General features: G+C 50.7%; 1 protein-coding gene across 1 annotated transcript in view; it reads left to right on the forward strand.

Moving 5' to 3' along the window:
• The window catches only part of GPC1 (glypican 1), a 108,790-nt gene that overhangs the window by 79,043 nt on the left and 5,823 nt on the right, over positions 1-23,924 (forward strand). Inside the window, exons 4-6 of the mRNA XM_009880792.1 lie at positions 3,447-3,838; positions 18,317-18,482; positions 23,035-23,165. Of these exons, the coding sequence (XP_009879094.1) occupies positions 3,447-3,838; positions 18,317-18,482; positions 23,035-23,165 (689 nt within the window). The remainder of the gene's footprint in view (positions 1-3,446; positions 3,839-18,316; positions 18,483-23,034; positions 23,166-23,924) is intronic.

Consider the following 23,924-nt stretch of genomic DNA (forward strand, 5'->3'; position numbering starts at 1 on the left):
GTTTAATCTTGAGGCCCTGCATATCCTTAATCTATGACACATGTCCAAATACGTTAAAAGCTTGGGTATTAGTAGGCAGGAAGTGTTAAGGAGAAGATGCAGTGTTAATTGGATATACCTGTGCTAAGTATACGAGCGGTGCTGGCTGAGATGGTGCTGAGGACCAGGGCAGTTGGCACAGGTTTCTGTGCATCCCTCCTGATAAACCCCACTTCTTAGTTCCTTCTAACGCTGCAAAATGGGCGTTTAAATCCCCTGCCAGGTCAACCATTCATCACAAACACATTTAGACTTAATTGCTAATTAATTTTCCCTAGATAATGTAGATTTATTTTTTTTCCTCAGTGTGTGAAATGCAGAAGAACTTTCTGAGAACCAGCCACGATAGAGTTGACTGTAATTGGTGTTCTCTCACTTAGGTGAGAAGTAACAGTTCATCAACTCTTAATTAGCTTGGACTTTTTTGAGAGCAGTTTCCAATTTTTTGGCAGGAAGATCTACATCTTGTTTCTCCCGTAGCAATACAAAGAAAGTCATTTTACCTTGAATTGACAAATTGGGCTGCGTTTGTTGGTGTTTTCTTCCTTGTGATGGTGAGTGCCAAGCTGCGTGTCCTGCCTGCATTGCTGAGCAATTTATTCGGTTAGTGTTGCTTGTCACAGAGGAAGGAGCGCTGATTATACAAGAAACAGATTTTGAGCTCAGTTTAATTAAATTGTGAATGGGTAACCAGCAGCGCTTGGAGCGATAACGTTAAGGTACGGAGCAGCTTTTAGATGTCTCATCAGCATCACAGAAGCTTTGTATTTTGTGTCTGTTGTAGGTGAATGCCATTCTGTTCGTTGTACGGGTAGGAAGGCTGTGGCAACAGGAAAGTGAAGCCACCTCAGATCAGTCAGACCTGAAAAAGTGTCCTGCCAGGACAAATGGTCTGCCTGGCAGTTACCTGCTCAGCTTGTGGGCCTGGGAGGAGTGAGCCCCTTCGGGATACGCTGCAGGGGGGTGACCATGCAACACGAAAGAGTGATGCTCCGGCAGCCCCGACGTGGGCTCGCCCCACGGTCATCTCCTTAGCTCAGGCTCACATGCGACGCTCGGGTGGGAGGGAAATGCTGGATGAGAAGCTCCCAAATAGTAAATCGTCCTCTTGCAGCCTCTCACCTGTTGGTGGAGTAGCCAAAATTTCCTAGAAGTGGGTGTGATGCTATGCTGGGGACGGAGCCATGGCTGTAAGAGGGGATACTCGAGCACTTTCCAGAAGGAAGTGGTCTGCGTAGAGGCCGATGAATCGGGGTTGCCAGGATGGGTGCTATGGATGTGCCAGTGACACTCACCAAGCTTTAATTACATACTGTACAACTGTTCGGCATAGATGAGGCCTTTTGGTAAAAGGAAAGCTCTTACCTGTGCTGGCACCCTGCAGTTCTTCGTGATAATTTTGTCACAAGAAAAAATTGCCGTATGCTGCTGCATTTGGGACTGGCGATGGCCGAACTGTCTGAGTCGGGGGAGATACAGACCCAAAGCAGCCCCGTGGGAAGCCAGGCTACTAGTGCTTTATATCAGTTTGTTAAAATGAGAGGCTTTGCAGAAAGCTTGTCCCACCGTGGGAGGGAGCCCGTCGCTGGCAGCTGGGGCAGGGGAGTGGGAGCTGGGACCCGGGAGAGGGCAGGGGCCGAATCCCCCGTTGTGGAGAGGTTCCACAGGAGGGGCTTTGGTAAGCCGTGTTAGGACAGCACTTGCTGCAGACATCGCTGCTTATTAAACTGAGGTCCTTCAGCAAAGTACTTGTTGATGGGATCAGCTTTTGACTTTTCTCATACTAGGAAACCTTCATTACAAGGTGATTTTATAGGTGGCTTAGGTGCCCGCTGGCAGCACACGTACGCCGCTGTCTGCAGGAAGAAATCCAGTTTTAACAGGGAAGATGGAGAAACACCAGCAGATCAGTGGTGTGAGAGACGGAGGGATCCCAGTACAAGTGTGTGGAGATGCGAACTGCTGACTAGGTCAGGTTGAATAAGAATATATTTCTTCCAAAAGTACTCTTGAAAACTACAGCTTTTATTCAACATTTTAGATAACATTTTTTTATTTTCTGAATAAGTGATTAAACTTCTGCCAAGATCTAGTTTGCTCTCAGTCTTTTAAAAACACTTAAGTCAAATTTTTAAACTATTAAGCAGTACATGATTGTGGCTGGAGGAAGCCAGGCTATTAGTGCTTTGTATCAGTTTGTTAAAATACTACGAGAAGTTTCAGTAGTAGCAGCCCATGGTGCGGATGCAGAGGGTGTTTTCACTTGCTCGATCCGCTTGTTGAGTTGCAGTTTCATTCAAACCTGAGAAGCCAATGAGAGATTATTAATGTAGGAAGGCTTGTATGGCCCTTCCAGTCTGTGAGTATAAGCAAGACCCATGGAAAGGAGCTTTACTAATTCTGAAATTTTAGAGGTCTTTAATTGTAGTCAGTGCCGTTCCCTCAAAAAATACTTTGTTTAACAAAACTTTGCACATGCAATATGCGTTTTTCAGAAGCTTTTCTTTCTTTTCTTATATGCCTAAAGTTAATTTATATACCTAAATACATGCTGTTTGATTTTAATTGAATAACAGTTTCTCTCCAACCAGAGCTTATCATACATCACCAAAAAAATAAGAGTCATTTAGATTTAAAGACTAGTATAATCAGGTTTGCTTCAAAAAGGCCCTAAAAAGTACAAATGTAATTGAAATGAAAATGATTATTCAAATCATTTTTCCTCTCACTGACTTAAATGATGATTAAAGTTGCTTATGTAAATCAATAAATTGAGTCAGGCCAGTCCCGCTATGAGTTTGCCACTGTGCAGTCTGAGAGTGCCTGAAGGGAGCGGCCGTTGAGAGGACAGAAATACCTAAAGATGTCGGTAAGAGAGGAGCCAGATCTGTCATCTCTCCCCTGCTGTGTGTAGCAAGAGAGTCACGTTTCCCTACGACCACTGAGCCTAGGGTGTAAAACCGTGTAGTTGTTTATACCTAAACAAAAGCAGGGTGCAAATCCAAATAAGCAAATGGGATGAGAACCCGTGTTGGCCTCAGTTCAAAAATATTTGAGCACAGCCCTGTCTTTAAATACATAGTATAGTAAGACATGCATATAAGTAACACTATGGCACCTCACACGCTCAGAGAAAAGCCTCAATTTTGGTTCCAGGTGAGGCTGCCAGAAGAAGCGGAGAGGGCCCAGACCATGGTGTTCTGGCACTGGCACTGGGGGGTTCCTCCTCCAGTCTTCTCAGCTAAGGCTCAAGACTGAGAGCATGGGTAAGGTCGGTTGGAGGAAAAGCTCTGTTAGGGCCTTTCTCTTTTCTCAGGGCATTCGGGTTTGCTGCCAAACAGCACAGCCTGTTGGATTCCTGCTTGACCAACCGATGCATCACCGTCTCCTTTTTCTTCTCTCTTCAGGTTATTTCCAGGATTTGTTGAACAAGTCAGAAAAGGCCCTTTATGATGCTTTTCCAAGCATGTACGGAGAATTGTACACGCAAAACATGAAGGTCTTCAAGGACTTGTACAGCGAGCTACGCCGCTATTACCGGGGCTCCAACATCAACTTGGAAGAGGCCCTCAACGAGTTCTGGACACGCTTGCTGGAGCGGCTCTTCAAGCTGCTGAATCCCCAGTACCACATCACTGACGAGTACCTGGACTGTATGGTGAAACACGCGGAGCAGCACAAGCCTTTTGGGGAAGTTCCCAGGGACCTGAAGGTGAAGGCGACCCGAGCCTTTATCGCAGCACGCTCCTATGCGCAGGGCTTTCTTGTGGGCAGCGACGTGGTCAAAAAGGTGTCTCAGGTATGTTGGGGTTCCTTCTTCTCCTCCATCCTCAGATTGGCCAGAGCCAGTCAACTACTGCTGTTGGGGAGAGGGGGCTTTATTTCCCCTTATGTTTTCGTTACAAAGCAAGCAGGTATTTTTCAGTTTCATAAAACAAACTGGTTGAGGGTCACCCGTCAGCGGAAGGGAGTAGCAAGCCTGGACTTCTGCAGGCACTGATAGCGCAGGAGAAGCGAGGTGTAACTCACCACAGATCAGTCTGTACCTCATTTTAACTTAGGCAGCAGAATGCCAAGGAGACGTCCATCCCCCAGGCTGTAAAGCCTTTCTGTTGCTTGCCTAGAGTCCTCCCGCTTCCCCAACGGGGAAATGGCATGCCTCTAAATCACGCTGCTTTATTTTCCTCCTTGATGGCGGTATGATGTAGGGTGTGCAGAGCTGACCTGCCACGAGTGTGCTGGGAATACACGCAGAGAGATGCGTTTCAGCTGTCGGTGATGGGATCGCTGTGTCTGTTTATGTAGCCATGTATATTTGTACAGCTTCTGCGCACAGAGAGGGTGAGTTTGCGAAGTGCATTGGGATCTTCAGGGATGAAAGGTGCTATATAAATGTAAATTAACGTGACTGAATCCAGGGTTTCAGGAGGAAGGAAATTGTCTGTATTCTTTGCTGCAGCAGCAGCCTTTCAGAGCCAGGAGAAGGTGATTGTCCCGAAACAAGATATTCAGGCTTTTCACACAGGTAGCGAGGAGAAAATCCATACTAAAAAAAAATGACTTGTGTACTGCATGTGGAGATGGCAATCAGCAGGTTTGAGTATAAGGGCATGATTAAGCTGTGAATGTAAAAATACAGAATCGCAATTAATTTCCTCGGAAGGTAACGCGTGGCAATGCGTAGCAGAGGACGGTACTATTTGATGCAGCAAATCCAGACTTTGATCTCGGGAAGAAACATTAATGTGGTAACAGTGACAAATGCTTTAATTTATCAATGTGGGACTGTAAAACTGTTCAGCCACCCAAAAGCCTTTGTACATCTCATTAACATCACACTCAAGACAGATAAAAGAGGAGAATGGTGTAATTTCAGGGGGACCAAAGTGAAATATTTTCCATAAATCCTCCGAATGGCAGAGATTTCCAGCTCGATGTGCGCGACGCTGCCTGTAGCCGAGTTTGGTGGGTAAAGCAGGCTGGCACAGCAACTGCAGTCATGGCGTCGGCGGAAGGGAAGGACCTGAGGTACCGACGTGCAACATATTTTTCTCCCACCTTCATGTAGGCTTCTGACCCGTTGGATTTTGATTCTGGTCCCCCCCTTTCTGCATTCAAACGGCATGAGGGGTACACGACCAGTCACCGATCCTTCTCTTCCCTCTGCCTCCCCCCAGTCCGTTCCTCCAGGATGGAGGGTCTGCCAGGAGGGTCCCGACCATTCCTCTCTCTCACAAGAGCCCTCCCGGGGGTTGCAGTTAACCCGGCGCGTTGCTGTTGTAGCACAATCTGCATGAACCGAGTCGAGAAACCTCAGCAAAGACTCCCTGAGAGATGATTTGGCAACGAAAGCCCAAACGGGCACATTTTCCCTGTCTTCAGGAATGCGTTTAGTACTTCAGGCAAGAGAGGGTGAGCATGCTGAGGTGGGAAATCCTTTTTATGGATGCCCCGGCAGCCCTTGACTGTGTCTGAAATAAAAGTCCTGGTTTACTCACGTTCCTTTACCAGATGTGGATTGATGCTAGTGCCAAACGGATGTGAAGTGCTGAACTCGATCTGCAACCGGTGCTTTGGTTTTAGTCATTTTTCATATTGCTTTATACTTACGACATAAGGAGAAAGTGCGTAAGGCTTTTATTAAGATCAGAGACTGGGATTCGACTTCCCCGTCAGCTAGTAGCAGCGGTCTGTAACTTTGAGCCGCTCTCTCATGCGGAGTGCTTTGGTCAGGAAGTCTGAGGGAGCCTGTTCAGATGAACACTTGGAAATAAATTACCTAGCTTTGGGCTTCTGAAAAAATTAGATTACTTTGGTTTGATCTATTTGCAAATTCCAGATTTCTATTAGAACCCTCCTGGTTTCAGCATCTCAGACACTTCCAGGTCGGTGTGTCACCTGTGTCCTATCGCTGTTTCAGGTCCTTGGGCAGAGTCTGCATTGTTGCCAAGAGGGGGAATTTGTTCGCTGGGTTTTCTGGGTGCCTTAAAATGGGGAAGAGCCTGCCCCGACTGAGCTACAGGCAGGGATTTCGTGAGATTTCTTTAATCCCTGCTGCCTCTCCGCTGTGCCCAAGTGGGGTTTCTGAGGGTGATGGCTGGTGGGAGCACCGGGGTAGGACCGGGAGCGGTGTGCCGGGAGCAGGCGCTGCGCATCCTGCTGGGGATAGCCTGAGGGCAGCCGGGGAGAAGATGGCAAAACCGTTTTTCATCTCTACTGCCCTCCTAGCTTTTAAAGCAAAGTCACCCTGACCAAACCGCAGGCTCTGACGCCGAGATCTAAAGCGTTTAATGCCGCCCTCCCTGCCACCGACCTGGCTGACAGCAGCGGAAGCACTGCCCATCTGCACAGAGGCTGTGGGAGGGGGCAGTGGGGTACACGTGGGGATGGTGCGGCTCTTCGCAGAGCGGCCGGGATGGGGATGGGGGTGCGGATGGGGATGGGGATGCGGGTTGGCTCCCTCCCCTGCTACGGGGCTGTGCCACGTGCAGATGGGGGCGTCGGGGCAGCACCTCTGCATTCGCGGGCAGGTTGGGTGTTTCCATAGCTATTCCTTCAGCACAAATGGAGGGTTTTCCCTTAAGTTGCATGACGCCAAGTGCAATTTTTCATCGTCTGTGTGAAGCAGCAGCTACCAAAACAGCAGCAGCCACACGATCCCCGGTGAAGGGCGCACGGAGACAGGGCTCCCCCAGTGACACACACCTCCTGCTGCGTGCCGGGGCAGGAGAGAAGAAATATCCCTGTCAGGATATTCTCTCCTGGCAGGGAGAGGAGGTGTTTTAAAATGAATTTTGCTCATCGGTCAGAAAGTGAGTTATGAGGACAATCTTTCCTTTGCTGGATCTTCCTTGCTTCTTGCTCCTGAATTTTAAGTTTCCCCATGGTAATGGGGATTGATGTGAAGCAACGCCAGCTACGTAAGCAAGAATCACTTAAATAATCAATTTTAATAGTTGTTTGCATTTCCTTTTCTCAGTAGATGTTCTTAAGGCTGATTCTCGTTTCAGTTTGAAACAAAATATGATGATTCTCTTTACTAATTATAAGCTGTTTCGCTAAATCCTGTATTTCATTTTACCGATGAAGTTCATCTATCAGTACATTTTTATTTAAGCAGTGCTGCATGTCACAATACATTTCAGCCTTATTTTTTAAACTTTTATGTTAGTATAAGGTAAATGGCAGCTTTCTTATTTACCATATGAGTCATTTTTAAACACATGGTGGGTCAAGATGCATTTGGATGGAAATTGAATTCCAATTAAAAAGGCCCAAAAATAGACTTTTTATAAGTGTTTTTAACATTTAAATGAATGTGCTGGATACATATGGAAAATAATGTTTATCTAAACATGCTTTACATTTCAAACAAGTCAATAACATAACAAAGACAGTATGGTCGTTCCTGGTCCTCATGCCCTTTAAGATTGTAGCCATCTCTCACACCCTGCTTTTTTCCATAGCTTGGAAGGACATAGTTGACTTGCGTCTTTCAGCTTCCAGTTGCTTTTTGGGTGAACTAGGCATAAAATTAATCTGACTAATAAAATGAGGTGACAAATCTCTTTTCACACACTTACAAAACCACTGCGCTAAAACAACCCGAAAGAAATGAATTCCTGTCCCGTGTGCTCGGTGACACATCTTCATCCTTTCAGTGGCTTATCTTTATTCAGACCGTCAGCAGCAAGTATATACGACCATAAATAACATTTTATTTCCTTTAAAGGATTTCACTTTTGTAATAAAATTAAGCGTTTATCTAAGTTGGCCTTCTCTTGATCCTGAAAAGACAATATTCATTTTTGTAAATAGATGTTATTAGAATGTTGTTCCATGGCATTGGTGAGTGGCAATATCCTCGTATCTCCACGTTTATTTGCTTTTCGCTGGCTGTTATCCCACCTCTCACTTCGGAGCTGTTCGGTTTTTGCCCGCCAGAGATGTGTGTTGTTGTGTTACGACTCGGTAGCAGGACGCCGTTGTGCAGAGACCAGCTTTGCCCCAGGGAGCCATAAGGTGCCACAGTAAATTCTCTCTCTGTCTGGGAGAAGCTCTCACCTGGGACCTGCTCCCACCAAAGGAGGTAGCGTTTTCCTTCAAGGGAGATCATCTGTTTTCCCGCATGGGATTTAATCACACTCCTTTGTTCAGACCGGAGTCGCCTGTACCTCTAGACAGCTCGGCAGGTCTTGGCAAGACACCGTTCGTCCAGGAGTTCAGCCTCAGCTCTGGCCTCCCCTTTGAAAACTGAGGGGAGGTAATGTGAGGTGGAGTCCTGCAGGATCTCCGTGTGGGACACAAGATCCTGCACAGGCTCTGGCACAGCCGCCAAGACCAGCACCGCCTGCGGGCACTGAGGCTTTCCAGCACCGCTGCACGTGAAGGTAGGGAGAGAGTTTTGCAATAAAGTTGGAATCTGTTCGGACGGATTCAGATCGAGCTGGATGGGGAGCATGCAGTGTTGAACACTTAAGTATTTCATATATTGCTTTCTGGCATTTCTATCCAGTATTATGTTTAAATCACAACCCTCCAGGGGTAAAAACCCATAGGTGTTCCGAATATAATAGAAATAATGCAGGCAAGCAGATATGTGTCTCCCATATTTACCTGGTGGTTAAACATCAATTGAATCTAGTTTTAAAAGGATTGAAAATTGTACCGGCAGGAAATAACTGCGTGAGATGAAGAGAGCAGGGAGCGTGTTGAATAGGCAGGTGGGGGCTTGCAGGGTTTTCCTCCAGAGGGAGAGGAGCGTGACAGCAGTCTGTCCATCCACAGGAATCTTCCTCATTTTAATATCTGAAGGCAGTTGGGCAGTAGAGAGGAATGCGAAGGTGCAGATCCTCCCGGTTGGCTGCGGGTCCTGCCCTGGGGTCTGGCGTCCCTCGCAGGCTGTGCCGCCTTCTGGAGTCACCGTCACTGCCCTCTGGAAGTGTCCTCGCCGCTGGCTGCGCAGGGAGCTGGGGCTGACTCTGCTCCCTGTTTCCCTGCCCTGGTTTACCCCAGCCACCTTTTTTTTTTCTTTTAAATGTGTTTTTTTATTATTATTATTTTTCTGAGTCTGCAAAGTGGCCAGCTGGCTGCTGGGCTGGCAGGGAGGGACCCAGGCAGGCTGCCTGGCCTCGGGCTTAGCACCAGCGCCGGTTTGCTGAAGCGCGAAGGGCACAGCTTTGGCACCAGCCTCCATCCTCAGTGTCCCTCGCCCTGTGCTGAGCCGGGCAGGGGGGTCACCGAACTGCGGGGTCGTCTGTGCCCTACCCCTGTCCCCGGACCCCGGCGCAGCCACCAGGCAGCACGCTGCACCCGTGCCCACCTACTTTCTCGTCCCTGACAGGGGTTTGGAAACGTGCTCAGTGTATCTTGAACGACAGGCTCGGTGGGGCTGGAAACTCTCTGCTCTCCGAGGACTCGTGGCTGTGCGTTTGGGTAAGGAAGACACAAAATAACGCCTAAAGTGATTATACAATTCATTAGACTTTGAAAGAATCATATTTCTGTCAGCCTCGCAGCTGTTTCTTTGAGAGTTTTATTCTGAAAGGTTGGAAAGCTTGGTTCATTTAACGCACGTCAAGGTGCTAATTGCATCAGGGCTGGCATAGACACACGCGAGGCAGCTGCTGACCATGTGGCGGAGAGAAGCGGGATCTGCTCCCCATGCTGGCTCCCCCGCGCCTGTGCAGCGCCGGCAGCACCTGCGGCTCCCGCGCCTTTCACCGGAGAAATGGGGCTGCCACGGCCCCGGTTCCCACCTTGCAGGCGTGGGCAGCACAGCCCTGCTGCTTCTTTTTTTTTGCGTCGTATTTGAGCATCCTTCTGCGGGGAGACCGTAAAGATGAAATGTTTCCCAACGTGAAATTGCCACGTTGCAGATAGCCCCGATCGCAGAGCCGGCCACACAAACCCGTCCTCCCAGTGCTGGTCTTGTTATCAAAGTCAAGGGCAAGGCTGGCTCTCTGAGCGTGTTCCTGGGCTGCCCTCCATCCCATGGGCAGCTCGGCAGCGCTCCTCACCGCCAGCCCGGCAGGATCCGCTCCCCTGCTTGGTCTCGTAGCTGCTGTTCTTCATACCGACAACTTTGTCCCAACTGTACAATTCCAGCTGAGGGATTTGGGGTAATTGGAGCGGCTCTGAACACCCCCCTGCCTTTCCCAGCGCACGCTGCCTGATCTGGGCATTAAAAAGCTGACCTGTTTTCTCTTCAACGCTGTCCCAGAATGGGCTTTTCATAGCAGGCAGGAAAAGCTTCCCTTACTTCTGTCACCTGCCTTTAAAATACGCATGGGAAGGTAAGCGAGGGTGCTACGAGTGCCTCGGCTGCAGCCGCTCATGTCGCTGTGTTCGGTCCCCAAACCTGTGGAGGTCTCCAGCTGTAGGTGCTTTCTTCTTCTAGCTGCCCAGCACACCTGCCTGCCTCTAGAAAGCCGCGGGCCATCTGCTGGCTTTAAGGCACCCCTTGGTTTGGAAGCCTCATGTCGTTGGGTTTAATGGGTGCTTCTGGAGGTTAGAATGGCCATTCAGACGGCAAATCCTTCTACCTGGAAAAATATACCCAAGAGATAGTTCAGGCTCATTTCAACATATATCTGACATGTCTGGAGGTATTTTGGGTTTGCCCCAACCATCCCCGCATCACGCCAGAACCCCAGGCGGGTGCTGCAGGTCCCCGTGCTCACCGTGGGTCTGCCCTGCTCCTCGGAGGCTGGGGACGGGGAAAGGGAAGGGACCGGGAGGGCAGCCGCACGGCAGGGATGCGGTCCAGCTCGGTGAACACCAACCCCACGCCGAAGAGAGCAACCTGCTGCTCAGGCAACATTTGTAGGGAGGACAGAGCCCACAGAACGACACCTCCACCAACAGCTTTAGGGACTAGCTCGGCCTTCTCCCTCCATCAGCCGATGCGCCTGCGTCCCCATGACAAGCCGGGGGGGGGGTGACAGCACTTCCAGCAGCCCGTATTTTTCCACCACGCCTCTTTCCCCATCCCCAAATCTCTCCCCTCTACCTAACCCTGGCTCCCCTGGGAAGCGAGGCACAGATGGCTCACAGCAGCCTGGGGGTGAGCGCGCAAGGGGAGGAGGGGGTAGGAAAAATACCCGCAAGAGCTCAGCTTATTTTATTGGTGTTAAATGCCTTTCAGATGTACTTAAAGGCCCCTGAAGGCCGAGGAGTCCCATCGCATTGCAGCTAGGCTGCAGGTTCTCATTTGCTTTTAAGCCAGGCTTCAAAAGGAGAAAGGATTTGGGGTTGGGGTTTGGTTTTCTTTTTTTTTTTTTTTTTTTTCCTTTTTCTTTTTTCTTGTCCTTGTTTGAAGCCAGCACTTCAAAAGCAGCGCGTGCAGCTTGGCTGCAGGTTCTGGGTGCCAGAGGAGCCGGCCACCTCCTGATGGGCGCAGGAGGAGCAGAGCGGGGCTCACCCCTCGCAGCCGGCGGCCCGGCTCGGCTGCGACCGTGATGCTGCGGGAGCAGCTTTGGTACTGCCACTCTTAAAACGTTTTTCCAGATGCTTCCTAAAGCTCAACCTTTCTCCAACGCTCAGGAAGCTGGGAGGGGGAGACAGGATCATTGCTCCATGGAAAAGACCCTGTAACTCCGGGACGTGAGTGCAGAGCCTGTCCCAGCACTAGTGCCTCTTTGGTCGCCGTTCCCCGGGGCCTTCCCCTCTGCATCCCACACTTTGTTCTTTGGTCTTTCCAGCCACCTTTTCAGGAAGCAATTGGCTCAGATGAAGACATGCATTTTGGAGTGAGGAGGATGTAGCAGCTTTTAGCTAAAAGAGAAAGAGCGCCTGTTAAAACTCAGTAACATATAAAGACTCATATCATCACTTCCATAAGTCTTTTCTGTGCCCTGATAATACTCAGGGTGTTTCGGAGGCTCTTGAATATTTTCCAAGCAGTAGGCAGTAGGTAATGGCAGAAAACGTGTCTCTTCTTTACACCTCTGTGTTCTTCTGTGCGACCTGGGAAATGAGGTCCCAGTTCAGAAGGGTAACAAACCTTCCCCTAATGTAGGTTCAGAGAGGTCCGGGGTCAGGCCAGGAGGAGTTGCACCCCTCTGTTGCATCCCTTGTGGCTTGTGCCAAGCCTTACGCTGAAAAGAGGTCTACAAATCAGTGGGTGGCGTTTGGAAAATCAATGTATAACGTGGGTAGGTGCTTTAGTGGCAGAAAGAACAGATAATGGTGGGTCTGAGGGAGAAGTTCCCCGTGGCTCTGTAAAACGTGCTTTTGTTGTCTGTGAGCATGTGTGTCTGTGCAAAGATGGGTAACTTGGGTTGAACGCACAAATCACAAATTTGATTTGTTCTTTAAAGGCACAGAGGAAGGACAAGAAGGCTTTTTCCTGTGTTCTGGAAACCTCTAGCCCATTTTGACGAGAGCGCTGCCCTGCTGCTCTGTGTCCCAAGAACTGTCTGCACTCTGGTGTCTTCAGTCCCTCGAGTGTCCGGGCAGGGGTGTCTCGCCTGTTTGAGCTGAGTGCTTTCCCCTTCCACAGGTAGTTCTGCCGCCCTGTGTCTTCGCTTCAGAAAGTTTAGAACTGTTCTGAAGTCATGTTTCAGGTAATATGAAGGATAACTTAGCTCTCCCCAAATTTGTCTCAGTGCAGGGAGACGGTAGGTGACTGCTATCCCTGAGCCTCCTGTGTTTCTGCGATTCTGTGCTTGGGAAGCATAGTAATAAATTATGTGGCAGGAGCTTTTTTTTCCTCTTTTTTTTTTGTTAGAAGCCTTTCACACTAAATGTTTTCTACAATAGCTGGGGGGTGGCAAGGAACCCAGCTAGCGACTAATCCTCCAGCCCATCCTCTCAGCAAATTGCTTGCAAAAGTCATTAATTTTACTGTAATTGATTTAAACATTGCTCAGGAGGAGAGAAAAAATTAGGGAATCCAATACCACACCGAACACTGAGAATTATGTGTTCTCAATTTTCTGTCATGCTCTCTCCCCTCGTGCCCGTTCTCTGCTGGCAGCTGTGCAAACGCCGGTGCCGAAACGCAGCCTGGCGAGCCCCAGCTCCGCAGCCGCGCTGGGCGGCTGTGCCGTGAGCTCCGCAAACCTGCGGGCCAGCTCCAGCTCCAGCTCCATCCCAGGCCCCATCCAAGAGAGCCTGCAAAGATCTTGTGCTCTGGCAAAGCGCTTGCCTCCGGCGATTCGGATTCCCCGCATCTGGTGGGGTGGCTCCATCAACAGAGCAGGGGCGCATCAGGCTCTGGAAGGCAGCCATGGAAAAGCACAGAGCTCGGCTCTCGCGACGAGCCGCAGTCGCGGGATAATACCTGATGACAACCTCCTTGAAATGTCAGCGCTTATGGTGGAATGGGGCTTTTTATGAGGCAGCCACCTGTTCCCATTGCATTACCTCATTGCCACACGAACCAACTACTGTATCCCCAGCTGTAAAGTGGGTTTAATTAAAGTGATTTATTGCTCAATACCGATTTGTCCCCTATTTTGGGTATATCTTAGAAGATAATATTTTTTCCTTATCGCTTCATCACTGGGCGTACACTTTAAGGGACTGTACACACTGGGATCAGAATAGCATATGTGGATTTTGGCTGAGCAATGATGTAGGAACAATGTATTCTTAAGCTGGGTTTAGCTTTGTTTTGCGTATTTATTTATACCTTTGACAACTGCATGAGGAGTGCCCTGGCTCCAAGCCATATCTCTCAGTAATAATTTCTTTTCAAATCCTTGGGAAATGGCATCTCCAATGTATTGTGCATGTTCTCTTGACATCTTAATGCCTTTTCTAGGTCACTGAGCTAAGAAAAGATGATAGGTGCCACTAAAGTTAAAGGAGAACCATGTCTCCTTAAAGGAGAACCAGCCACAGGCTGGGCCAGGTTGATGGTACTTAGAGAAATCAGCTATTGTCATGTACTGTCTTCATGCTGTGCCAGATCATTTAAAGACGAAGAAACGATGTCAGCTTTCGCTCTGTCTGCAGGGGGTTGCATGCCCCTGCTTTCAGGCCAGCTGTGAGGGATAGGGGACATTGCTTATTGATCTATCAGTTAATCCAAATCTGCGCTGGGAAGCCAGAGGGGCTCTCCGTGAGGTCTTAGCTGGCACCCGTTAGCTGTTGGGCAGGGGCGTAGGTCATAACGCGTCAGGTTCTGTTAAAGGCTGAAGGATGAAAGCAGGAGCACGAGGAACTGAAGATGTCTCAATGTGCAGGTGGAGGTCAGTCTCGACTTTGCCAGCCTGGGGAAGCTGCTGCGTTGTCGCTGGGGGGGTGTTTATCTGGAACAAGCTGGCTGCGCAGCTCCATCCTGAGGAGCTCTTCTCCCCAGTGGCACTGCTGGAGCTGGCTGTGCCCGAGAGGTGAGCAGGCAGGAGAGCTGCAGCACTCTCCTGGTTGCGTTGCTATATCCACCCGGGGGGGGGAATCTCAGCCCATCTTAACTGGGGCTGGGATTCCCCCGTGTGGATACAGCATCCCTGAACAAGCCCTGGAAGTTTACTTCAGCAAACTAATCCACCGGGCCTGAGAGATGTTTGAAGGATGTTCCTTCGCATACTGCAAGTCCCCCAAAGGGATGGTGCAGGATCAGGGCTGGGAGGGACTCTGGGAGCCCCGAGCCCTTGCTCTCCCCTGCCTTGTGTGGAGCAGAAATCCACGGGCTGGGTGGAACGACGAGGAACTGAGCTCTGGCCAAGCAAAACATGCAGAAAATAGTCTCAGAAATTCCTCATCCTGCCCTCTCATCCCTCTGTTTTGGTTCACCTCTGCAGCCCGCCTGTGAAAAAGGAGCGCTGCCGCCAGCAGGAGTTGTGTTCTGTGGGGACGGGAGCAGAGCCTGGCCTCTTCCACCTGCAAAAATGACTGCTTCTCCTCTCTGCCAAGAGATTAAGTTGAACACTTTGGCACCTGCTGGACTCCATGGAGCAGCCGCTGGTGGTGGATGTCTCACCTGCGCGCCTTCAGAGGAGAGGCTCTGGGGCAGCGGAGCGGGGACGAGGGGTGGCGCCTCACCTGGACGCTGCGGGGTCCCCGCGCTTGGGGCTGTGTGGCACTCCATCCTCCTCTGGGAGACAAAGCCACCCTGCGAGAGTGACAGGCTGGCAGTACACATGCAGATCATCTCTGACATCCAGAAATGATCCTTTTCCCCCCAGACCCTCAGGAGCTGAGCCTGAGCCTCGGGCACCGTTGTCACCCGGTGGTCCGCCTGTACCTGCAGGTGGCAACAGCCCACAAGAGCTGTGTGGGCAGGAGGCGGCCGCTCTGTGGGCACTGTCATGGACGCGGGCGGTGTGGCGGGGGTCAGGGGTGTTGGCGGGTTGACAGCCCTGGAGGGGTGGGAGGGTGGTGGGTTGCAGGACGGCAGGCGGCTGTCTGCATCGCGGGGAGCCTCGGCAGCTGCCCGTGCTTGCCACTCGTGCCGGAGGCCAGATGGAGTAGGTGGGCACCAAGGAGGAGGTCCCCACTGCCAACCCCCTTCTGCAGCTCTGCGCGGTGGCCGGGCACGGGTGGCCCCACGCCATTAATCTCTGGTGGGTGAGGGAACATGAAGGTTCTTTCTGTTTTGGTGGAAAAAGACATGCGCAAAATAAACGCGGAGAGCGGGACAAATTCCGTAGACAGAAGTACTTCTGAAATGCCCACTGGGCCTGTCATGAGCTTCATCTAAATACGGGCTCGCTGTGGTCACCTGGGTAGCTCCAGTGCAGTTGCTGTGTTTGCACCGTACTTCAAAGCGAAGCATGTTGGAGACGCTTTTCTGAGCCAGGGTCTGTCGCTCGCCTCTCTCCATGTCCCCCATGGGCTCTGGCAGGGTACCAAATAGCTTTGTTCTCTAGCTGCTGGTGGCTGCCCTTCTCTGCCACTTGGATGGCTGTCCCGCACCGCCCCAGGGCTGTTTCCAGTGCAGGTGATGCCGCGATCTCACTTTCCAGCCAAAGCGCTTCAGCTCCCTCCGCCCCAGCAGGCTGCCCAGCGCTCCCACAGGGGTACATGGGCATAGACGAACCATCATCCAGCTGCTCCCTGGTTCTCATCGGTGCTGTGGAAGGTCCTGCGTTTACAGGGTGACTCATTTGTGCCGCAGCTCCCCGGGTACTGCAGCCCAGTTTGTGCTGTGCCAGGTTACCATGCTCCACGGGACAAGCGGTGACAGGGCATGCCGAGGAGACACAGAGACAAAGTTGTGCTCAGGACCTGATTGCCTGCACAGGTTACGGGCTGTGGTCGGAGCTTCGCTGTGTAATTCACGTTCGCAAATGCTCTGTCTCAGGAAGGAGAGGTCGCAGCTCCTTTCCTGGCTGCATCTCCTGGTTTCTGAGTTAACTTTCTGGTTTCGGAAGGTCTTCAGCTACAGCCTGTGTTAGCGTTCAACATGCTCTTACCTGTTGTCTTTTCAGTCACTATTCAGTCATGGTTATTTAAATGCTGAGATGAAAAATAAGCTGTTCTTTTGTTTGCCTGTCCCTCGGCTTTGTTGCATCCCCTCTCAGATCACTGAGGCGGGAGACGGTGATGCCTTTCCCGGGGGATGAAGCGTGTGGTACCCGTGCGGTGCGGCAGGACAAAGCCTCCATCTCCTGGCAGCACAGCCCCACGGCAGCCGCACGCCGCTTTCTGTCTGCGGGACTGCTCCCAGAAAGGAGGCAGAAAGCTGGCCAAGGAGGCAGAAAGCTGGCCGAGGAGGCAGACCGAAGCCTTGGTGTGTGCGGTGTTTGCTGCGATGCTCAGCCCCTCCAGCCGCGGTCCACAGGCATCTCAGGGCTTGTCCTGGCTGCCGAGGCAGGGAAGCGGTCCCTGTTTGGGTTCTCAAAGTTTTGTCCTGGTCCTGAGGAAGGTTCTCATGAGGTTATTTTAATGCACTCCTGCCTGATGAAGCCCCAGCACCATCCAACATCTTTTTTCCAAGGCTGACTGGAAGCGAGGTGCTACCGTGCAGGTGGTTTCAGGAGGGGGGAAGCTTAGGGATTTTCTCTCTCAGCCTTTGATAGCGGGCTCAGCATGTTCACACTCTGCTACTTCAGCACTGAATCTTTCTGGAGTCCTCCAGAAGAAACTTAAAAAGCCATATTCAAGGTATTTTTCATATGTAGTAAAGAGATCAGGGCAGTTCTCAGCGTTGGGGCTGCAGCTCAAGGCTCAGGGATTTTTGCATGTTGAGATTTGCCCCTTCCATCACTTTTTGCTCTTTGGGCTCCTTGTGAGTGCCAAGTGCCTGGTCCCAAGGGAGACTTGCACACAGATGCTTATGTTTATTTTTGTAAATGGTTTTAAAAGAACGGCGAGGGAGTTGCAAATGGATCTGAGCAAAGATGGAAAAAGACCACAAAGGAGAAAACACTTTAGCAATAAGACAGGGGAGTGCTGAGCTCTGCCAGCATCTCTGCAGGGTCTGCCAGGTTGTTATTCATCCCTCGGCTTACTCTGACAGCCCCTTGCCCATGGCGGTCAGAGGGGGACACTGTCCCATGGCTGGCGGTCTGGGGGCCTCTGCTGTGCTGCCCTGCTCTCTGGGCTCTGCACCTGCACTGCCCCTGTGCTTATGGGATCACGGTGGTTTAGTTAAAGGTGGCAAAGCCACCTCCCAAGTCACCTCTGCAAAGCATCGGCTGCACGTGCAGTGCCTGCGAGCCGCTGGCACAGTGTGTATTGGCCCACTTTGACGGCTGCCTGCGGCTCCTGAAGTGCTCTCAGAGAGCAATCACTTCCCAGCGTCAAGTGCTGGCAACTGCCCGTATTTTTGGAATTGTTCAAGTCTTCCCCCAACACCATTCTCCTTTCCAAAGATGCCAGCTGAGAACTTTCTGCATCCAGGCCCCCGCTGTGTGTGTCCCCCCAGGAAGCCGGAGGCACAGTTTGTGGTGGGACACCTGCATCTGCTGGGCAGGGACAACAAACCCTTCCTGCAGAAAGGGCACAGCAGTGGCACTGAGTGCAGAGGCTCCAGGGACACACGTGTGCCATGTGTCAGGGTCACGGTTACAGCCGGCGGACAGCCCGGGCTGTCCTTGTGGCCACCAGACCTGGCTGGAAGGGGGGTGGTGCTCACAGAGGGCTTTTTCCCAGACCCCTGGGTTCAAACACAGCCTGAGGAACTAGCACTTGCCTCCAACAAGGTTGACACTCAAGGAAGGGTCAAGGGGAGGAGAGGGAAAGCACCTTTCCCAGGTCCGTGTAGCCGGGGAACCGTGCTGCCTTTCAGATCACACCAAGCTCCTTCACCCCGGAGAATGGGGGGAGTTCGCCGACATTCCCCCCCTGCCAGCCTGCGTGCCTGACTCCCCTCTGTCTCCCCCAGGTATCTCTCAGCCACGAGTGCACTCGTGCCATCATGAAGCTGATGTACTGCCCGCACTGCCGGGGCATGTCCAGCGTGAAGCCGTGCAACAACTACTGCCTGAACGTCGTGAAGGGCTGCCTGGCCAACCAAGCGGACCTGAACACCGAGTGGAAGTACCTGATGGGTAAGATGTCCTTCCTCTGCTGCAACACAGCTGCCTCTTATGGCACTTTTTGAACGCTCTGAGGCAGTGTTTGGCGAGTAGAGAAAGGACTGTTGGAGACTCTTTCATGCTACAGGTTCTCTGTCTGTGGTCTGACACCTAGAAGCTATTGGGCCTGGCAGAGTTAGATAACAGCTGGACTTGATCTTAAAGGTCTTTTCCAGCCATAATGATTCTATGATTCTATTGCATGACATTTTGCTGGGCGTTAATACCATTAGAAAGGATGTTGCTGGGCTGGCTAACAAGGATTTAAAGAGTTCTCATCTTGCCTGAGCTCATTTGGGATTGCCCACGCTTTGCATCCAAGTAATTCTTTCGTTCCTCCCAAGAGTTGAAGCTCAGGGACAGGTGCTGCCGCCTGTAGCTGTCAGAGCTGCCTCCTCATCCATACCAGAGCACTTGTGAGAGCACAGGAGAAGCACTCGCTGCCCTCCTTGGGATGTAGTCTCGAGATGCGAAGCCATAAACTCCTTCTATGGGTGGAGAGCAAAGGGATCAGAATCGCGTATTTCTAAACAGAAAGAGGTGTCTTTAACAAATACACAAGGAGGGGAAAGCTACAGGCATCTCCAGGAATGGGAAAATTAAACTGGTATTTTAAATAAGAAAAAGAGCTCATTTCATTTTTGTTTTGTCACTCAACAAAGATGATGGATATCTTCAAGTGGGGTGTATGTGTATAAAGGTGTCCATTTCATTGAGTTTAAAGCCAGCAGTAGCACTGTGATGGTGTGGTCAGATCTCCTGTGCAACACAGGCTGGAGAACTTCAACCAGACGTTTCTGCAGGACATTCCGCACGGCCTGATCAGACCCGGGCATCTCTTTTAAGATGACCTCAGGTGTCACTCAGCTGTTTTTCCAGAGCCTGTGGCTCCTGGTTTAAATGTGTGAACTACTGCTGAGAGTGGCCTGTGGATGGACGTGGCTTTAGATGGATGTGGTTTAAGGCTGGTGAGGGTCTGTATTTAGAAAGTGGTGTGGTTGCAGCACATGTCCTCTCTCCATCTGCAGTCCATCAGGGGAGGTTGGTTGCAATGGTAAAGCTCTCGCTCCTCCTTGTGCCCACAGAGCACCACCAGGCCAGCTCCTCTGTCTCTCCCAGGTGGTACATTGAGACCCGGCATGGTCTGAGACCTGAGGGAGCCTTGATGGTTGCCTGGGCTCATAGAAGGCATGGACCAGAGGAGCTGAGATTTGGGCTTGGCCTCTTCCCTTGCCTTGGCACCTGCTGCCTGGCCAGCAACACTGCCAGCTCGCTAGCCAGCTGCAGCCTGCCAGGCTGGTTCGGGGCTGACGTGTGGTGGTGTTAACAATAAAAATCCCACAGAAGTTCAGGGGGTGTCATCTGCCTCTCAAGGGACTCTGCAAAATAAATACTGAACTGCTGCGCATAGAGGCCGGTGCACTTGCTCGGTGAGGTGCGTTGGCCAGCTGCCCACCTCGCTCTGGGAGCTAACGAACCACGTGGCAACTTACCGCGGCTAATTGGAAGTGCTCCCCATGTGAGTGACTGGGGAGGCTGCTGCAAAAGAGGGGGAGGGATATTCCCTTCCCCAAGGGTTTACACCAGGACTTTGATGGCGCGTTGGCCTTTCTGTCCGGAGCAAGCCAACTGTTACCTGTCACTGCTCTCCTGGCAGGATGACTGCCCATCTCCTCAAAGGTCAACATACAGCTCTCCTTGATTGACAGGGAGGCAATTCCGGGTGCGTTTTGCACTTATTCTGGCTTCCTCTTCCCTAAGAGACACATGGCTTGGAGGGAGATTGGAGCTTCTTTCAAATTGCAGTGGTACATTTTGGTGTCAGGGGTCACAATTTGAACAAGGACTGGAGCAAGATGTAGAGACACAGGTAGCAGTTCGCTGGCATTGTCCATTCTTCAGCCTTCTCCAGGCCCTTCGGTGTAGCTGGAGAGGATTTTGTGACGCTAAACACAGAGTTACTCTTTCAATTTGACAAATTAGGGCAGGTCAAATTAAGGGAGTTTTTGTTAGTGAGTGGTTCAGACATAAGTTATCACTAATTTTGGGGTGCAGCCTTTGATTTAAATGTCTGTATCTCAACATTAGCACCTCTGCAAGCTAAAATTGTCTGGAAAATACAGTCTCAAAGATGGCACTGCAGCCCCTGAGTGGCAGCAAAGTTAAACTGCAAGCTCTTTAATGTTGCAGGAGATGTTATTTCCCACAACACAAAAAAAAACGTTACCCCCTTGTATGGCATGTTTAGCTTTAGAAATCAGCACTGCCATGGGACTGTGTTGCAGGAAAAGTGAGCACATTAACTTGGAAGCTGTGGCCTTGCTCAAGCTAACCGACAACGCCTTTTTTCTTTTTTTTTTAAAGTGCTGAAAATAAATACGTAATGTTTCCAAGATGTGACTTTGCACGTTGTTAAATCCTATATTATAGACCTGAGCAAAGAGTATTTTGTGATCCATGCTCCGAACTGGTGGAGCTTTGAGCCCTCCCAGTTGTTTGGCTATTGCCTTTGCTCCCCACAGCCTAGACCTGCTTTCGGACTGTGAGCCCTGTGGGCATGATCTGGTATCTTCTGTGGGTTTGTGCTGTCCCTCATTTGGTCTTTGCCCGGCTGTCAGGGTCTGAACGTCAGTCACGTAACAGCAGAGAGAACGTGCTCGTGAGCGTTGAGCGTGCTGTTAAATTGACAACAGTGGGGTCAGGATCAGACCTTCATTATTTACACACTATGTCCGCTGTGGACCTACTGTTTCTGCACAAACCTCACCTAGACCTTGTAGAAGCCATCTGGGGTCTTTGTGGCGAGTCCTGCTGGCTTGCCCAGGCGAGGGACTGAACGCTTTCTGAGCAGGTTTGAAATGGCAGTCCGTGGTTGTGCCCCAGCTGGATGGACTTCTGCTCGAAGGAAATTTGCTGTGCGGCTCAAAGATAAGCCTCAGTCCTTTAAAGCAGCATCACGGGTGACACATACACACTGTCGGATGGTGTAGGTTGAAGGATGTGTTTTACTGATACTCCGTTGAACTGCCGGCTGTAATCCACCCGGTGGTTTCATTGCTCCTGAATGATGCCGGCAGTACAAACTCATGCTGAATAAGCTTTTCTGCAACATCACACCATCTGCTGTGACAGTCTCCTGCTAGGCTGAGGGGTGAGGTATCAGGATTTAGGATGGAAGAATTAATCACTCCTAATGAATACCTCCATTTACGAATGGTACAGATCTCCAACCCTAACCCTGGGATTCGACCCTCTTTGTGTAGAGCAGAACCACCACGAAGCCATCGCACTTGTTTTCTTCTATGTGGCAGGGGCCACAGGAACATGAAGCACTTTCTGCTCCCAGATGAGTGCAGGCCACCCCAGCGCTCTGACAGACCCCTTGTCCTGCCAGGAGGTTTCTGGTGTGCCCTGGGGCATGCAGACCACACTGGAGCCATCTGAGGTCACACATAACTGAATGCCAAGTCCCTAAATGCTGACAAAGCTTACGCGTGGCCCGGCCTCCGGGCTACTAAAGGCGAGTGGAGGGAAACTGAGGCAGCAGCAGCTTTAGCAGTGACTTTCAGAATTACAATTTTTGAAAGGCAAAATCAGACCTGGTTAAAATCTCATTTTAAATATCCGAACCCAGTTTTGTCCCTGCCCTGAGATCTTATTTAAATCTCCCTGGACACCGAGGATGTCAGTTTTCCTCTGCAGTGGCATTCCCCAGTGCCCCGAGCCCAGTGAGCGTATAGGCTGTCCTTACTTCAGACCCAGCTGGGGTGTTGAGAGTCGTCTCTGGAGGAAGGCAGAGGTTGGTAATTTTGTTGTAAGCCAAGCACAGTCCCAAAGCAGCCATCCAGGCAGGAGCACTTGGACATCAGAGCTTAGAGCAGGAGGCACCCCTCAGTCATTCCCTGTCCTCTTTACCAATTTAGTTGCGGGCATTTTGCTCTGCTCCTCTGCCTTTATAGCTTGAGATTTCCCTGGCTGGTCATATGTTGTCCATCCATAGGTGATGGTGAGAAGAATTACTCATTTTCTCACTCCTTCACTGCCATAGAAGCTACTGCCCACATCCAGTACCTTTGGCACTTTATTGACCCAAATTCTCCCACTTTCTGCTCTGTGAAGTGCTTTACTGAAGACGTGCAATGAGTTAAAAGAGGGTTAGAACCAAGTATTGCTAGGAATTGCTTAATATTTCTGCGCTAGTTTTCCATTTTTCCTTTCTGTAGCACCCCGGTAAGTGTTGGTCACTTTGTGTTTTTGTTGCATACTCATTTTTGTTGCGTTTACCATTTGCAGGAGATGACCTCTGTTCCTCTGCCGCTGAGGGTGGCTTTACCCACGCGCTGGGAAGGGACAGCTGTCCCATGCCAGAGGAAAACAAGCAGGCCCTTGGGCAGTAGTGAAATGAAGAGATGTCTTCCAACAAGCGTGCCGAGGGGCCAGCAGCTTATCCCACCCAGCGTGAGCGTGATTTTTAACGTGCTTTGTGCGGAGGCTGATGAGAGATGTCTCTGTCCTGTTTCACTAGATTCCCTGGTCGTAGTGGCTGATCGGATTGATGGACCGTACAATGTAGACACCGTAATAGGGACCATTCACATGAGGATCGCTGAAGCTATTTCTAACTTGCAGGAAAACAAAGATTCTCTCACAACCAAGGTAAGAGCGTGTGCCCGGGCCTGGCTGAGGATACACCCTGGGTAACTGCCAGGGCCAATTGCTTTTTGTGCTCACTATTGAACTGAACTAAAGGAGATGAAGGGCGAAAGAGATCAAATGCTCGGTCTTTTAATGATAGGAAACCACCCAACTTATGCGGGCAAAAACCTTCTCAAGTATTTCTCAATATTCCTCCCAGCCAGATCCAGCCAGCGTCCCTTAGGTACAGACACACAAGGTGGGACTGCATATGCAGTGACTGTGGGAGGCATTGCGTCATTAGCTGTCAAGTGCCTCTGGGTCTGAAGAGTCCTGAAGTATTTTGGCTGAGCTGAGGCATTTACAGAAAGCACACGGTCCCTACTGACAGAAAACAGCTGCTTTAGCCTGCCTTGGGGTGATGTTCTGCAGTGGGAACACTGGGCTATCGGGTAGTGTCTGTGGGACAGAGCTGCAATCTGGCAGTCCATCTGGAGAGTATAAAACAGGCTCTCCTGATGCTCACCTGTCTTCCAAGAAGTATATCATGAAGGTCTCTTCTGTTGGCCTTCTATTTTTAGTATTATTTATCCACTTAACTGCAGTCACCTCTGTGGCTGCAGGTAGGAGAAGCTTTGGGATCAAAACCAGCCCTCCAGGCCTTCTGCGTTTTGCCCAGACATGCCCCACATCCTGCAGCTATCCCACAGTTAGGGCAGAGATGCAGATGAAAGGAGCAGAGCAGGTCCTAACTGGGTCTTGGTGAAGGGAAGGGCCAGA

Source organism: Charadrius vociferus, unplaced genomic scaffold (assembly GCF_000708025.1).
Source record: "Charadrius vociferus isolate BGI_N301 unplaced genomic scaffold, ASM70802v2 scaffold643, whole genome shotgun sequence".
NCBI lineage: Eukaryota > Metazoa > Chordata > Aves > Charadriiformes > Charadriidae > Charadrius > Charadrius vociferus.